General features: G+C 43.3%; 1 protein-coding gene across 2 annotated transcripts in view; it reads right to left on the bottom strand.

The window, feature by feature from the left end:
- DNAH3 (dynein axonemal heavy chain 3) overlaps positions 1 to 18004 on the bottom strand; it is a 169565-nt gene that overhangs the window by 148509 nt on the left and 3052 nt on the right. For both annotated transcript variants that reach the window (XR_006708093.1, XM_045460406.1), the window contains exons 2-8: positions 15665 to 16068; positions 10824 to 10928; positions 10082 to 10304; positions 7124 to 7196; positions 5877 to 6051; positions 3839 to 4028; positions 1897 to 2092 (exon numbers count right to left, since the gene is read on the bottom strand). Coding sequence is in view for 1 of the 2 variants with exons in the window: in XM_045460406.1 (XP_045316362.1) it covers positions 1897 to 2092; positions 3839 to 4028; positions 5877 to 6051; positions 7124 to 7196; positions 10082 to 10304; positions 10824 to 10928; positions 15665 to 15703 (1001 nt within the window). In the remaining variant the exon portion in view is untranslated. The remainder of the gene's footprint in view (positions 1 to 1896; positions 2093 to 3838; positions 4029 to 5876; positions 6052 to 7123; positions 7197 to 10081; positions 10305 to 10823; positions 10929 to 15664; positions 16069 to 18004) is intronic.

The following is an 18004-nucleotide window of genomic DNA, read 5'->3' as shown; positions in this document are numbered from 1 at the left end:
AAGCCTCCCTTAAGACTGAAGACACTCAAAGCTACAGAGCCTCCCCAAAATAAAATATTTGAGCTACTGGCAAGTTTAGCCAATCAAAATTAAGTAAGCATATTTACCTTCAATTTTTCTTTTATTTTTTAAAGTTTATTTTATTTATTTTGAGAGAGCGAGAGAGAGAGAAACGGGGGGGGGGGGTGTGGTGACAGCAGGGGAGAGGCAGAAAGAGAGAGAATCCTAAGCAGGCTTCACACTGTCAGCGCAGAGCCCTATGTGACCTAAGATCATGACCTGAGCTGAAATCAGGAATCGGACACTTAACCGACTGAGCCTCCTGGCTCTCTACTTTTCATTTTTTAAGTAGGCTTCATACCCAGCGTGGAGCCTAACAGAGGGCTCAAACTCACAACCCTAAGATCAAGACCTGAGGCAAGATCAAGAGTCAGACACTCAACCAACTGAGCCACCCAGATGCCCCAGCCTCTAATTTTTCTAATAAAGAACTCAGATGATGGCAGCTCATCATGTCATCAGCCTGACCTTTCAGTGAAATCTGTTGGCCTCATGTTCCCACCAGGATTGGCACCTCCCGTGATGGACTCCCCCAGAATGACAGTCTTTCTCCACAGCTGATGAATGGATAAACTCAACAGGGTGTAGCCTTTCAATGGAATAATATTCAGTCACAGAATGGAATGAAACACTGATACATGCTTCAGTGGTGGATGAACCTTGAAAACCTGATGCTGAGCAAAAAGCAACTAGACACAAAAGGTCACATATGGTGTGATTCCATCTACATGAAATGTCCAGGATAGGTTAAATCTGTAGAGACAGAAATCAGGTTAGTGGTTGCCAAGGGCTGAGCGGAAGGGGGATGAAGGAGTGACTGCTAATGGATATCACATTTCTTTCTGGGTTGTACAAATGTGTGAGTGCACTGAAAACTACCATACTGTGCACTTAAGAGGGGTGAATTTTATGGTATGTGGATTATATCTCAATTTAGAAAAATGACAGAAAAGGGATTCTTGCATCCTCTAAACTCCTCCACTTCCTATGGCCAATTCAGTCACTGATGAACAAATTTTTTTTTAACTTTATTTATTTATTTTGAAAGAGAGAGAGAGAGAGAGACAGCACGCCAGCTAGGAAGGGGCAGAGAGAGAATTCCAAGCAGGTTTCCCACTGTTAGCACAGAGCCCGATGCAGGGCTTGAACTCATGAACATGAGTTTATGTCTTGAGCTGAAATCAAGAGTCAGACACTTAACTGACTGAGCCCCCCAAGGCGCTCCACTGATGAACATAACAGACCACTGTTTGCCATCCCTGTGCGGGTAATAAGTTACCTAAGGAATAAGACCCAATCTCCCATACATCTCGTAGGCTAGAGAAAAGACAAACTAGCAAACACACAGTTGTAATTCAGTGTGGTACATGCCCTCGCAGAGTTAATGGTTCATTCACACTTAATGGGTCGGGCACTGTTCTGAGTACTTTGCATGTATTAAGTTATTCATTCCTCCTACCAGTCCAATGAAGCAGGAACTCTTACTGTCCCTAATTTAGAGATCAGGAAAGCAAGACCCAGACAGATGATGTAACATACCCAGATTACCTAGGAAGCCGCAGAGTGAAGATATAGGCCTTAGCGGGCTGGCTCCAAGTCTGTGCTCTTTACTGGTACGCACCAGGGCTGAGAGACTGGCACTGGGTGTCATGCAAAGAAGAGTACCTTCACTGTGCACGGAGAGCTGTCATTTACAGTTCATATGCACTTTTGGTTCAGGATTTTCATCATTTCCTCTTAAGGGCTGGGCTACCCTAACTGTGCCCAGCATAGGTAGTCTCTTATGTGTGTAAACAAGAAAGAAAGGGAAGAAAAGGGAAGGGAGGAAATTCTTACTCTGTAAACCACAGTTCTTTCAGGCTGAGCATCATGGGGTTTACTGTGTGCAGATGTTCCTCGTTCCACTTCTTGGCATTCCTGTAGACACTGTGCCAGGGCACAGGCGCCCGGATCACTCTTTGAGGAAACATACGGGGAATATTCTCAATGAAGAGTCTTTTTCTCTCTATTGGGTCCATGAGGATGTAATCAACTATAACCAGCAGAACAAATACTTTGTTAGTAAAGCAGGCCCTGGAACGCTCTGTGCTCTGAGCTGCAGCATTTAGAATGTAAATGAGCCTCTGACCGGTTACACTGATAATACCCATTATGTTGATAATCCCCTGGGTATAACTAAATTGGGGAAGCTCCACTCTGTTGGTTTGTTTTCTTTCTGAAGATATTTCAGGGAGAAGGAGGAGTGTAACTTCACAGTCTGGAGCTTAGAACCTGGGGTTGAGACCTATTAGGATATCTAGCATCATGCATGACAAGGAGCTACTATTTGATGATACCTCATTCATCATTAATTGATTTCTCACACCTAAATAGCCATACACAAAAAAATCAACATAACGGATGATACCATATACTTAGAATTGGAAATTCAGAAACCAAATATTTCACACGCTAAGGAAAGAAAGATTGGTAAAAGGTTCACAGAGGAAGGGACATTTGAGCTGGAATGTGAATAATGAGGAGGCATTTGCAGACAGGATAGGAAGGAAAGAACATATAACATTCTTTGGAAGAACCAAAGAAGTAACAGCATATAATGAAATGCAGTTCTATGACTTTTGTAAAACATGCTGAAGGATCTGGGAGTTATTTTGTAGCTGAAATATCAGATGCAAGTGGTCGAGTTTAAGGTGATAAGACTGCAGAAGTACATTGAGGCTGGAATTTAAAAGACTTTTACAGGTTTAACCTTATGAGTTTGGTTCTACCCTAGAGTGGACAAGGAGCCATTACCCTGACACCATTAGAAAGTTAATTAGGAAATTAAAAATAACTAGATAACTTGGTAAACACAGCTATTGGCCAGAGAAAATAGAAAGATGAGGAACTAATATCATTATGCCCCTTCGATGTATTTCTCACATTACTCACCATCATTAAATATTTCCCAATGACCTACTGTGTGTATAAGACATGGGCCTAAGGAATGAAGGGGAGCTAGGATCAATAATATGTCCTTCACGGTCAAAGAACTGACAGTCTAATAAGGGAGCCAAGACCCACGAGAAATGAAAAGACAATGCCAGTGTGAAATGACAGAGGAGAAATAATGGCCCAGAGATGGTCCAAAGTAGGGTGAGTTAAAAGTAGAGATAAGAAGTGCTGTGCATGCAGAGGGTGGAGGGACCACTGTGGGGTGCAGAGAGCTAAAAGTACTTAAGAGGCAGGTCTTGAGCTAGATTTTAAAACTTAGGTAAACCCTTGCTAGTCCTAGTGTTGCCCAGAGGTGAGCAAGCATCCATATCTCCTGGTAGCTTGTTAGAAATGCAGACTCTCGGGCCCTACCCCAGATCTACTGAATCGGAATCTGCTTTTTGAGAGAGAGAGAGAGAGAGAGAGAGAGAGAGATCGAGCGCACGAGCAAGTGCAAGCGGGGGAGGGGCAGAGAGAGCTGGAGACACAGAATCCAAAGTAGGCTCCAGGCTATGAGCTGTCAGCATAGAGCCTGATGTAGGGCTTGAACTCACAAACTGTGAGATCATGACCTGAGCTGAAATTGGATGCTTAACCAACTGAGCCACTCAGGCGCCCCCCGGAATCTGCATTTTTTATAAGATTCCCAGGTTATGTGGGTGCCCATCAAAGTACAGGAAGTGCTAGTGTAGACCTTAGTGATGGAGGGGGAGTATCTGAATGAAAAGGAGGAACCAGAAGGTGGACTGATAAAGACAGTGCCCTCCACATGGGAGCCCCTTGAACCACTTATACCCAACCTTACCAATGCTTTTCATGATGCTACTATAGTAGTCATTTTCCTTCTCCTTCACCAGGATGATCATCAGGGGTGCCAGGAAGGGACTTGTCAGCAGTGTGTTAGAAATCAGCTTTGAAATCCGAAACATCACTTCATCCTCCTCAGGGGCAATCATATCTTTTCGGATGCCATTGGTCAAATAGTAATAGTATCTCTTCCATAAACAAACCACCAGCAAGACAATGATTGTGATTGGTTAACTGTACCCACCTGCCCACACCCATCAGCCTCCAAGGGGCCCTGTTCACACAGCACCCATCCCCACCCTTCACTCGCTACAATCGGGTTTTCTGGGACCATCACCACACACTCTCTGCAGTGTGATGGTGGGCAAATTTTTCCATGACTCTGGAGGACTGACCCAGAGCCAGAAATTTCAGTGGGTTATAAGGAAGGACTTGTCAAAAGCCATGCAGAGAGGAACAGTGGAATGACTACTGAGGCCAGGACAGAGGCAGCCCATCGGTGAACTTTAAGAACATAATTAATAAGCTCCTCAAATGGACCAGATAATTCACCGTCCTCAACAACAATGGTGGTCTACAAAAGACTTTGATCCTGTGGCTTGTAGCGGCCAGTGAGGGGAAATTCCCCAAGTCCAAGTGAAACTTACAATAGTTCTGATCAAACCATGGGCTTCTGAGTTTAGGAAAGCAATACAAACACACAAACTAAACAAAAATAGCCAATGTGGTGGCTCCTGGGTGGCTCAGTCAGTTGAGCGTACAACTTTGGCTCAGGTCATGATCTCACAGCTCGTGAGTTTGAGCCCCACGTGGGGCTCTGTGCTGACAGCTTGGAGCCTGGAGCCTGCTTCGGATTCTGTGTCTCCCTCTCTCTCTGCCCCTAGCCCACTCGCATTCTGTCTCTGTCTCTCTCAAAAATAAATAAACATTAAAAAAAATTTTTTTTAAATGGTCAATGTGATCTGGTTGATTTCAGGAAGTTTTGTTTGTTTAGGGCTCTAAGCTGCCAGATGGCTGAATAGCTCTAGAAACAAATACTTTAAGATGGGTGAGAAGCACAAAGTGTAGGAAATCAGCTTTGAGCTTTTGTGACAACTGTCTGTAGTCAGAAGAGGCTGAGCTCACCTTCCTCCAACCTTAATGGTAGCTGCTTATAGAGAAGAAACTTCCAAATACAGGATGCATTGGGATATACTTATACTTTTAGTATTTTAGTATAATTTTTAAAATTATTTATTGTATATCTGAAATTCCAATTTAACTGGGTGTCCTGTTTTTTGTTTTATTTTTCAAAATTTTCCAACCCTAGCTTATGGGTCACCATTTTGCAACCATTGTTTTTTTTTTTTTTTTTTTTTTTTAAGTTTATTTATTTATTTTGAGAGACAGAGAAAGAGCATGGGAGGCAGAAACGGAGGGAGGGAAAGAATCCTAAGCAGGCTCCCGGCTGTCAGTGCAGACCCCAACGTGGGGCCTGATCTCATGGTTCATGAGATCATGACCTGAACTAAATCAAGAGTCAAATGCTTAACTGACTGAGCAACCTAGGTGTCCCGCAACCTATGTTCTATAAGGACTCAAAGGTTTCTGGGGCGCCTGGGTGGCGCAGTTGGTTAAGCGTCCGACTTCAGCCAGGTCATGATCTCGCGGTCCGTGAGTTCGAGCCCCGCGTCGGGCTCTGGGCTGATGGCTCAGAGCCTGGAGCCTGTTTCCGATTCTGTGTCTCCCTCTCTCTCTGCCCCTCCCCCGTTCATGCTCTGTCTCTCTCTGTCCCAAAAATAAATAAACGTTGAAAAAAAAAATTTATAAAAAGGTTTCTAAGACCTACTAAAACAATTCACACAGACACACACACACACACACACACACACACAAATACACACATACCCTTATTCAGTAGTCTGTCATGGGGTCTGGACTTTGATATTTTTAAAACATTCCCTAGGTGATTCTGCTATTCTCCCTGAGTTTAGAATCACTGAGCTGTCAAGAATAATTCTTAGCAAACTGAGAGAAAGGAAGCAACAAGAACATACCTCTAAGTCTGATTCAGATGGTTGGGTTTCTTTACCTTCTATTTCCATCTCCTGCTGTAACATCACACCAATCTGTTCTTCTGGACTCATTGGTCTGCTTCCTGGCAGGGTCAAAGATGTCACTGCCTCCTTCTTTATGGATGATAAGGCTGAGATATTGTGGGCCAGCTTGGTCCTGAAAAGTAGACACATCCTTTGGTTCTCTGCAGAGGTGCTCTGTGCCAGGCCTACTGTCTCCAAGCTGCTGAGTGTCATTCTGCAATGGAAACCCCTATCCTCTGTGTCATCTAACAGTATGGATGTGCACTGCAGTGACAGCCTCTAACCATGGAACATCCATAGGTATGGTAGCATTGGTTTTGCTCAGGTGGTAAATTTATTTTTTTTATTTTCATTTTTTACTTAAAAATTTTTTTTAAATGTTTATTCCTTTTTGAGAGAAAGAGAGAGACAAAGTGCAAGTGGCGGGGTGGCGGGCAGGCAGAGAGAGAGTGAAAGAATCTGAAGCAGGCTCCAGGCTATGATCTGTCAGCACAGAGCTTGATGCCAGAGCTCAAACGCATGAAGCGCAAGATCATGACCTGGGCCGAAGTCAGACGCTCAACCGACTGAGCCACCCAGGCAACCCTCCTTTTTTTATTTTAGAGAGAGAGAGAGAGAGTTCAAGAGATAGGTAGAGGGAGAGAGTGAGAGAATCTTCAGCAGGCTCCATGCTCAGCACAGAGCCTGATGCAGGGCTCAATTCCAGGACCCTGGGATCATGACCTGAGCTGAAATCAAGAGTTGGCAACCAATGAGCCACTCAGGTGCCTCTGCTCAGTTGGTTACTTCAGTTTTATTTAGAGCCTTAAAAAACTGGATTAAAAGAGAGCGCCTGGGTGGCTCAGTGGGTTGAGTAACCGACTTCAGCTTTGATCATGATCTCATGGTTCATGAGTTCGAGACCCACATTAGGCTGTGTTGACAGCTCAGAGCCTGGAGCCTGCTTTGGATTCTGTGTCTCTGTCTCTGCCCCTCCCCCTCTCCCACTTGTGTTCTGTCTCTCTCTCTGTCTCTGTCTCTCTCTCTCTCAAAAGCAAATAAACATTTTAAAAAACTGAGTGAAGAGCACTGGTGGAAAAACACATGAGTTACTTGGAGTCTGGGAATGCTTTGAAGTCAAGAAGCAGAGCATGGTTAATGAGACCACAGCCTTCTTCAGTTCAGCCAGGTGTCCTACAATCTCCTGCACCCACAGGGATACTTACCTGGTGGGATTCTCTTTGTCTCTAGAGGAGAACTTTCTTTTCTTCTTGTTGGGTTCTGATGAGCAGTTAGTTGCTAGAAGAGTGGAGAAGAAACACATTAGAGTCATCCTCTGTCCACAGGACAGTCCCAGAGCATACTAAGGGGAGTAGACTCGGTGCAATGGGGATAAGGCAGGAGATGGGCCGCCTGGTTCTACATGCACCACTAATCACCTGTGCGACTCTGAAGCAGTGACTTCATCACTCCAGGCCTCAGTTTCCCCAACTGTGAAATGGGAATGCACATACCTTCTATTCACCCATACAATTGTCAAGTATTAATATCAGTCCTACTTGACTCACTCCCTAATCCTGTATGCCCTATTTTCTAAACGTTGGAAATTACTGTTTAATATTTCTAAGTAGGTGAAGACTTTTACACTTGGCATATTTATTTTAAAGGAAATATATGATTATCACAAATAGAAAAACCAGTATCATGCACAATACAAGGTAACTACAAATGAATTCAATAGTTGATATAAAACTAGATTATAAAGCTTTAACTAGATACTGTTACTTACTTAAGTCTCCAGCCTAAAGGAATTAACAAGTAACAGAGAAGTGTTGAAGACATAATATTAAATTGACATTTTGAGAGGTTCCTGGGTGGTTCAGTTGGTTAAGGTCTGACTCTTGATTTTGGCTCAGGTCATGATCTCACGGTTCATGAGATCAAGCCCCACCTCATGACCCAAGTCAGGCTCTGAGCTGGCAGCACAGAGCTTGCTTGGGATCCTCTCTCTCCATCTCTCTCAAAATAAATAAATGATCTAGGTTCACAGCATAAAGCCAGGACTGAAGCAACGCTGCCCTATCCATGAAGACAGGCTGCCCTATCCATGAAGACAGCACTGTCATGCAGATAAAGCACAAGGATCCTCAATTCTTATGTTGGCCAGAGATAACAGAGACAGCCCAATAATAAGGAGGCCAAGTTTCACGCAGCCTCAGTGACCACATCTACAAGATCTCCAAATATCACCTAGGATGGGAGTCCCAAGCCACCAATATAAGGTCTGGTACTAATTTGGGGTCCTAAGAGGCCAGATGAAGGCATAAGAATAAAAACGTTAGATTAAGAAGTATGTGTCAAAAAGGTACACTGATTACATTTCTAAGTGAAAACAATCAAACTTAATCTATGGTGACAAAAATCAGAAAGTAACTACCCTAGAGTGGGATGGTTTTGGGTAGGGAAGAGAACTCACTGGAAATAAGCACAATAGAGCTTTCTCTAGGGATGGAAATGCCCTATATCCTGTTTGGGTGGTGGCTACATGGTATAAACAATGGTCAATGCTCACTGAACTGAACACTTGAGATCTATGCATCTTATTGTATGTAAATCATACCTCAATAAAAACAATGGGGGGGGGATGCAAGTCACAAGAAGGGAAAATACTCTCAACAGAAGCCTGCAAATTAAAATCCCAGACCAGACCATATGAGAAAAACCAATAGTAAGAAAGACAGTTAATTGACTCAACAAGCAAGGGATAATTTTGCAAAGTAAAAATAATACAGCAATCAAACATTGCTCCAAAATAAATGTTTAAGATCTTCCCAGGAATATTGAAAGAGCTAAACCTATAAGAGTAAAATGACAAATTGGCAGGTAGAATCAATTAGAAAATCTGAAAATGAGGGGCACTTGTGTGGTTCAGTTGATTAAGCATCTGACTCTTTGATTTCAGCTCAGGTCATTGTCTCATGGTTCATAGGATCAAGCCCCGTGCAGGGCTCCACACTGACAGCATACAAAGCCTGCTTACAATTCTCTTTCTTTCTCTGTCTCTGCCCTTCCTGTGCTTGCACCCACACTCTCTAATATAAATGAACTTAAAAAAAACTTTTTTAATTAAAAAAAAAGAAAATCTGAAAATGAAAAGATTTTGTCATGAAAGTAAAAAAAGTTCATTAGACATGATAAACTCAAGGCTCAACACAGTTGAGCAAATTAGTGAATCAGAAGATACATCTGAGGAACTTACCCAGACCCAGCACAGAGAGAAAAATGAAAAATATGAAAATGAGTTTGAGACAGAGGGCAGACTGAGAGGCTCCAACACACATGTAACAAAAATTACTGAAGGATAAGCAGACTTATGTGTGCCCAGCAGGATTAAATAAATTAATACATATAAAGTACTGTGGTAAACAGCTTCCAAGATGGCCCCCAATGATCCCCACCTCCTGGCATCATGACCTTGTGCAATCCCTGTGCGTGCAGGCTAGACCTGGTGACTCACTTCTAACAAACAGAATACAGCAAAAGTGATAGGCTGTCACTTCCAAAATTAAATTCCAAAAAGAGTGTGGTTTCTGTTTTTTTGGCTCTCTTCTGTCTCTTGCTCTCTCCCCTGTTCCCTATGAGGGAAGCCAGAAGCCATAATGTGAACTGCCCTATGGAAAGACCCATGTGGCAGGAAACTGATGTCTATGACCAACAGCCAGCAAAAACCTGAGGAAATGAATGAGCTTGGGAGAGGATCCTTCCCTAAGTGCCCTTAGAGGACTGTGGGGCTAGCTGATACCTTGATTGCATGCTTGTGAGAGACTCTGAGGCAGAACTATTTGGTTAAGCCATGCTCATATTTTTGATCCATAGAAACTATGAGATAATAAGTGGTGGTTGTTTTAAACCATTAAGTTTTGGGAATAATTTGTTATTCAGGATTCAATAACACAAGTACACAGAAAAGTGTTTGGTGTGTGGTAAATGTAAGGGACACAGTATATGGTAAATGTAATGCTAGATATTACAATCATTCCCATTTCATAGATGAAAAGACTGAGACCCTATGAAGTTATCCAAGGTTAGCTTCAGCAAGCAATGGAGCCAGAAGTAGAACCCACAACTAAAAATCTCACTGCAAAGCCCCATTTGGATCTGGTATGGCACACTGCTACAATTACCTAATGGCAGCCCCTTTCTGGTCCTTTCCCTGGGGACATTGATAGTGACTGGCTGGTAAACCTTCAGCAGGTCCTTCAGCTTCAGGTCCTGGGCCATCAAGGAGTAGTTGTTGGCAATGGAGTCGCTGGGTCCACGGTAGTGGTGCTGCTCTTTGAAGGGTGCAGCCAGGGTCCACGATGTACGTTGCATCAAGGGGGGATAAAAGCTGTGCGACATGATGGTCTACAAGGAAAGAAATGCAGAGTATGACGAGGTGAAGGACATCTCTTGGAGGAGCTTAAGTTCCACTCACATGGAGACTCAAGAGAGTCCTGCATGCCCTACGCTGTTTCTACTTCCTGCAAACTCAGCCATATGCTTCCTGGATGTTCACCAATTGCACTTCTCCAACCACCATGAGCATGATTTCTGATGTCAAGGACAAAAGCTGGCTTTCAATAAGCAGTATGTTTGTGCATCAGGTGATTTACTTCTATTGTCTTTATTCTTTACGGACATGGCTGTAAAGTAGAAATAATCATCCTTATATTTTTCACAACCGAAGATGCAGAAGTTCAGAAAGTCTCAAAAATACAGCAGGGAAGTGAGAAGGCTGGATCCTAACTCACCTTTGTACTACTAGATAGCTCTTTCTCCCCACACTACCATAGCCTTTTCTGGTGGCAGAAGTGACCAATCGTCCAGCCTAGCTGTTTGTCTCCCACTAATATCAGTAGAATAGCAGCAGCCCAGTGAACATACCTGGTAGAGCGCAGATGGTTCCTCATTAGCAGAAGCAGGCAGAGGGGGCAGCTCTGGCTGCATCTGGGAGTGGCTCATGTGATGTATTGAGTCACTTTCAGGGATCTGTGGGAAATGGGAACAAAGCCGCTCTTCAGGAATCAGGAAAGATTTCCAAGCCTCTAGGTTGGCAAGGAGTAAAAAGATCCCTAAGATAAGTTTTAGGGACAGAGTTATGCCCACTAAACACCTTCTCACCCCCATCCATAGTGTAGGTTTCATTTTTAAATCAGTGATGTCTCTCCTCCAGCATCTTCTCCTTGGTTACCCCTCAATGAGCAAATTTAGGGTAATATTTTTCCCCTGGGAAGACCCCAAATTCTGAGGGAAGTTACCCTATCCTGGGTTGTGATTAAAGGGGTTAACTTTAAACAAAAAATAGGCCCTTGCACTTCACAAAAACACAATTCCAAGTAGAAATTTGCTTATGTGGTGGCACTATACTTTGTGTGTTTAACACACACATGAGCAACTCTCTGTTCTGCCTGCTTTGAAAAAAAAAAAAAAAGAGTCACTTAAATAGTATGGGTGTCTGAGTCCACCATTCCATTCAGTGAGGGTGCACTTAGGGGTGAGCCTCAGGTAGGGGTGAACCTGCGGCTCCCATGGCCACTCTCAGTTCCCAAGTACCTCTTCTGAGCAGAGCTGAAAGTGACAGCAGTATTGAACAATTCTGTGTGTGTTTCTGTCCTAGGACCCAGCCTCTATGTGCACGACAACTACTTATCTGGGGCTGTGACAGAGAAGGTACAATTTGTTCCAAAACTAAAGGAAAACTGTGGGTTGTACTTACTGAGACATGTTGCTGTATAGCATTTTAAAGATGGTTTAAGGGGCTTTCAAGGGCAATTTTGGCTCTCCATGATTTTTCACCTAAGGCAATGACCTTGGACTAAACTGTGTAAGAGGAGACATTACTGGATTCATTTGATTTACTTGAATCAGCAAATTATGTCATGCAGGGGAACTGGCAGGGGGGTAGCAGATAGGGGGTATATGAATTGGATGTCAGCCACCCTCACGCCCTAACCAACTGCTCACTGATGACTCAACCTCATAAAATAACAATACCACTATAATTATTCCAAATTATTATGTGCTAGGCACTGTACAACCTTATGAGAGATTTTTTTTTTCCTTATGAGAGTTTTTGATAACCATGTTTGACATGAAGAAACTAAAGCCCAGAGAATATAAGTAATACATCCTGGCCACACAGAGGTGCTTTTAAATACACATGACTCTGGGGGCATTTGGGTGGCTCAGTTGGTTAGGTGTTTGACTTTGGTTCAGGTCATGATCTCCCATTTTGTGAGTTCAAGCCCTGCATCAGGCTCTGTGCTCACAGCTCAGAGCCTGGAGCCTGCTTCAGATTCTGTGTCTCCCTTTCTCTTTGCCCCTACCCTGATCACGCTGTGTTTCTCTCTCTCTCTCTCTTTCTCAAAAACAAATAAACATTAAAAAAAATTTTAAATACACATGACTCTGCATCCCAACACATTGGAAACAGCAAGTACTGATAACATGGCAAATTACTTTAGGAAGGTGTTGATCTTAAAATTCAACAAAAACATGCAAACCCATAAATAAAGATGCACACCAAGCCTGAGATCTTTATTTTTTTTTTTATTTTTTTTAACGTTTATTTATTTTTGAGACAGAGAGAGACAGAGCGTGAACAGGGGAGGGGCAGAGAGAGAGGGAGACACAGAATTTGAAACAGGCTCCAGGCTCTGAGCTGTCAGCACAGAGCCTGACGCGGGGCTCGAACTCACAGACCGTGAGATCATGACCTGAGCTGAAGTCGGACGCTTAACCGACTGAGCCACCCAGGTGCCCCAAGCCTGAGATCTTTAAAAAACATACAACAGGCCCACTGGTCTAATGGCCTAATCTAGCTATTGTAAAAAATTGTGGCACATCACACTCACCAATAGAACTTTATTAAAAATAGGGATGCTTGGGCTCCAACTTAAACGAGAGGAGTTTGAGACCTGCAGACTTTGCTGTTTTTAGAGAACTCAGTTTGTTGAGTTAAATAACCGTGTCTATCTATCTCTCTTTTTTTTTTTTCAATGTTTATTTATTTTTGAGAGAGACAGAATGCAAGTCTGGGGATTTGCTCCCGGGGAGGAGCAGAAACAGAGCGAGAGACACAGAATAGGAAACAGGCTCCAGGCTCTGAGCGGTCAGCCCAGAGCCTGAGGTGGGGATTGAACCCACAAACCACAAGATCATGACCCAAGCCAAAGTCAGACGTTTAACCAACTGAGCCACCCAGGCGCCCCTCTCTGTTCTTGACCTCAGTTTCAAGGACCTAAGAATTGATCAATTATCTCCAAGATGATTTTTTGGTACTGAAATTAGTATCAGATTTGCACTAATCAGGTGAACAAAAGGATAGAACTCCAGCATCAGCCTGAAAGGAACCTGGTCACCCAAACTGGGTACCACACCATCTGAGGTCGATTCTGGCAGTGGTACTTTCAGCGCTATGAAGTCATTCATGATTTCCATCAGGATCCCAGATGTACAGCATATAATGATTGATAAGTTCTGGCTGCCTGTTTTTGTTTTTTGTTTTTTTGTCTTTGCAAGCAAGAAAGTTTTATGGTCACTGGAAATCTTTCCCTTGGCCTAATTTTAAATATGTTTCAAATAAAAATCTTCATTAAAAGAGCAACAAACAAACACCACAAATTTCAGACATCTTGAGTAAGTTACAACAAAAATGGAAATGAGTAGTTAAACCAAAAAACCTTGAACTTTTACAGTCAAGTAGGACGTTAACATTATTCAGGAGGTGTCTTGCTTCTGCTCGTGGCTGGGGTAAACCTGATGTCATCTCTGACACCAATTGGGAAGTTATTCTCCCTACCAAAATTAGTAGGGCACAGCCCTAGTGGACAAAATCAGCTCTTCTCCAATTTCAGTCCGTGCTATACAGTCACCTGATCCCACCCAGTCCCTGGCTCCAGGAAGCACATGTGACATAGGTCAGGCTAATCAGGGTTCTCCACCCTCCTAGATACAGTGCTTGGCTCAGGGACAGGCATGTGACCTAAGCTGGGCTCATCAGTCTTTCCTGACAGTTTCACTAGACCTATTGAGAAAGAGGCACTCTCAATAAACATCTTTGCCTTATGTGGAAACAAAGCTTTCATTAGAATACAGCCAACATAGAAGCAAGACTCCCAGAAGGCAAAAGATAGACTCCCAGTGACATCGGATGGACTCCTGGATCCCATTTGGACTTCTCGGTTACTTGAGCCCAGAGATTCCCTTTTGGGTTTGAGCTAAATTATATTTATGCTCCTTCATACTGAGAGATGTTCATCCAAGGGGCAGACACAGAGGCAGCTGAATCATCATACAAAGACATAAGCCATTCTTGGGAAAATAAAGAAACTGAAACATTTTGCAAAAAGCAAGCCAATATTAAGAATTTTACAGCATATAATAGAAGCAGAACCTTTGGAGAACAAGTTAAAAATTTGAGCTTGTTCATAGGCACAGACTAAGACTTAGACACACAGAGCCAGAAATACGGAGAGCAGAAAACATCTCAGTGCATGGGACAGGCATACATGGAACACACACAGGATCACCAGATCTAGAAATCAATTCCAGAACAGAACATGACCATACCTAAGAATGCTCTGTGGCATCTTGAAGGAAAAAGAGATTGATTTTTGTAAGAATCACCTTCATTTCATAAAGTTTCAATTTAAAATGCTCCTCTGGTTTGGGGTGCCTGGGTAGCTTAGTCAGTTAAGCTCAGATCATGATCTCACCATTTGTGAGTTCAAGGCCTGCGTCGGGCTCTGTGCTGACAGCTCAGAGCCTAGAGCCTGCTTTGGGTTGTGTCTCTCTCTTTCTCTTTCTCTCTCTCTACCCCTTCCTTGTTCATGCTCTGTCTCTCTCTCTCTCTCAAAAAACAAATAAACATGACAATGCTCCTCTGGGCACTTTAGGGTATGGCAACCTAATGGATCTTGGCTTTGAACACCAAGATTCTGACATCTAGATGGGGTAACACTATTACTTTCAGATGGATGATTTCTGACTACACATCATGTTTGCATGTTCTTCTTGGAGGCCGATCTCAAAAGCTCACCTGCTACAGCAGAATCACTCAATTCTTAGTTAAAAATACAGATTCCGGGGGGCGCCTGGGTGGCTCAGTCAGTTAAGCGTCCGACTTCGGCTCAGGTCATGATCTCGCGGTCTGTGAGTTCAAGCCCCGCATCGGGCTCTGTGCTGACAGCTCAGAGCCTGGAGCCTGTTTCAGATTCTGTGTCTCCCTCTCTCTCTGCCCCTCCCCTGCTCATGCTCTGTCTCTCTCTGTCTCAAAAATAAATAAACGTTAAAAAAAAAATTAAAAAAAAAATACAGATTCCGGGACCCCATTCAAGTCTTCTGGATCAGAACCTTTGGGAGTGAGGCCAAGTCTCTGTTTTCAAGATGCTCTCTAGGATATTCTGATGTACATCTGGGAACTGTTGGATGGAATATATGGTCTAAAGGCCTCGGGAAGGGAAGGGAAAGGAACAACAGGTATCTATTCCTGAAGTTTTCACAGCAAAACCTGAGGCTTTTAGTCCAAAAGCCTAATTCAGCAAAAAGCATATTTCAAAGGACAAAGCATAAAAATGTTAACACAGTTGCTCAGTCAAGGGGATCTAACATGGCAATTAGTCTATGATTGAAACATCCCCTTCCTGCCCACTCCCAAATTCCCTACATGTTGAAAATACAGGTTTAAAAGAAAAAAAGAAATACACCTTAAAATTCACACCTACCTTCTGAGATGAGCAATCCATGTCACTCATGTTGTCCATTTTAGTTGGGTCTATTACAAAATGAATAAAGAGCTCTCAGTTTCTCTAGGGATGATCCTCTCGTACCAGTGGCTCTGAAATTCACACTTGCTTACAGCATAGTGAGGTGACACAGAAAATGGAACTTTCTAAATGTTCTGAAAGCTCTGTTCACAGAGCTGTCTCTCTGAGGTCATAGACTTTGGCCCCCTGAGGAGTTCTCTGGTAGAAGAAGAAAGAAAGAGAAGCTAAAGAATGAAGAAGGGAGAGCATTGGGGTTCTGCAGGGCTTTTCTGCTGTGGTTGCAATGCCTTCTGCTCTGGCTGCTCTTCCCTTCCACTGAGCAGCTCCTCTCTTAGAACTTTTGAAGGAACACACCGAGTTCACTGTAGAGGAAAAATGGAAGCAGAATTACATGTTAGTACAGATAAGAGGGAAGAAACACCTCCACTAAACAATACCCTAGCAACCTGAACTCTTCTCTCTCCTCCTCTCTGGGCTGTTTTAACATTGGAGGTGCCTGCACCCAGGCCTTGGGGCCGGTAACCAGGCTTCAGCGTCTGTTGCTAAGGAAGGAGGGGCCTCCGCTGTGCCCAGATACAAGACTGGGCTTGACTCAGCTCGTGTCTCCCTTTGCTGGAGGCCTGGCTGGGCAGCAGAAATTGGTGGTGACAGAAGGGAAGATGGGAGGGTGTTTAGCAAAGATCCGGGAATGTAGAGATGAGTGGCAATAAAAGACTATGCCTTTGGTAAAGTCTAAATGCCTATAGCATGGTGGTTAAATTCTCAGGCTGGACCCAGCTGGGTTCAGATCCTGCCCTTCCCATTAATTAGCTTTGTGGCTTGATGAAGTTGCTTAATCTCTCTAAATGTCCTTCTTAAATGTAAAATGGCAACAAACGTGAGTACCTACCTCACAGGGTAGGTTGGAAGGTTTAATGAGATAATGTCTGTAAAGCAATCTGCACAGAGCAGGAGGATGACCAACTCATCCCAGTTTGCCTGTGACTTTCTGGGTTTTAACACTCCAAATCCTGTATCCGGGGAACCCCCGCAGTCCTAGGCAGTGGGATGGTTTGGTCACCTGATATAGGAGGCACTCTATAGATGTTGTGGCTAACATAATTCTTTTTTTTTTTTTAAATATAATTCTTATTATAAACACAGAAACACACATACGCATACTCACACACATGTATACTTGTGTACACAGGTTACAGTATTAGCTGCTGTCCAAACATTCAAAGCACACATTATTTGGTCGCTTGAGTTCCCTCAAAACCAAGTTAGACTTATTGAGCTCTTTTGGGGTGCCATGCTTGCATATCTGTTATTTCATTCAATTTTCCCCAAAATGCCATGTTGTTCCCATTTTATGGAGGAGAAAACCAAAACTGAGAAAAATACATAAATTTCCCAAATTGATGCAACTCATAAGAGCTAATAGAAGTTGAAGCCTGTCCTTATGACTCCAGAGTCCATTGCTCTTTCCACAAAGGACCTGTCCAGAAAACAAACATTTCTGAGATCCTACCAGCACAGCACCAAGTACTTCTGTTTCTCCTTTTTCTTACTTTTTTATTTTTTAAGTTTATTTATTTTTATTTTGAGAGAGGCAGAGTGCATGAGCAGGGGAGGGGCAGAGAGGGGGAGAGAGAGACTCCCAAACAGGCTCTGTACTGTCACCCCTGATCCAAGATCAAGAGTCAGATGTTTAACCAACTAAGCCACCCAGGCACCCCTCTCCATACTTTGAAAATAACCTTGTGCTTCCCCATCTCTTTTATTTCTACTCTCTACCATCAGACATATATGGAGAGTCAGCTTTTAGGCAAACAATCTTGAGCAATGGAATGTAGAAAGGGCTCACAGTGACCTCCTGGCTGAATACAGACAAGACCATCAGGGGACTCACCTCAAAACATCCATAGGCCCTAACTAACCAATGGGCTACTTACAACCAGGCACAGTTAGCATAAAGTCTCCCTTTTTTCCATACATCCCCATTCCTCCTCACATTTCCCTTTTAAAAATAGCCCCCACCCACTGCCTCTCCTTTGCTGTCCTGCCCCTCCCAACCTCCCTTGAGGTGTATTTGGTAAACTTCTAGCTTCCTTGTTCTGCCTCAGGTGAATCCTTCACTGCCCTTGCCACTGTTTTCCACCTGATCGTTACCCCACAACTGGGGGCCCCCATCTTTTGGACAGACACGACATTTAGATAACACAATATATACAATTTCAAATAGTATCTGGAATAAATGAACTAGTGACAGGGTTTGAAACTTTGGTTTAGACAGAAATGGGGTTATTACCAGGCCTT

Source organism: Leopardus geoffroyi, chromosome E3 (assembly GCF_018350155.1).
Source record: "Leopardus geoffroyi isolate Oge1 chromosome E3, O.geoffroyi_Oge1_pat1.0, whole genome shotgun sequence".
Lineage (NCBI taxonomy): Eukaryota > Metazoa > Chordata > Mammalia > Carnivora > Felidae > Leopardus > Leopardus geoffroyi.
This window is presented reverse-complemented; position numbering and strand designations above follow the sequence as displayed.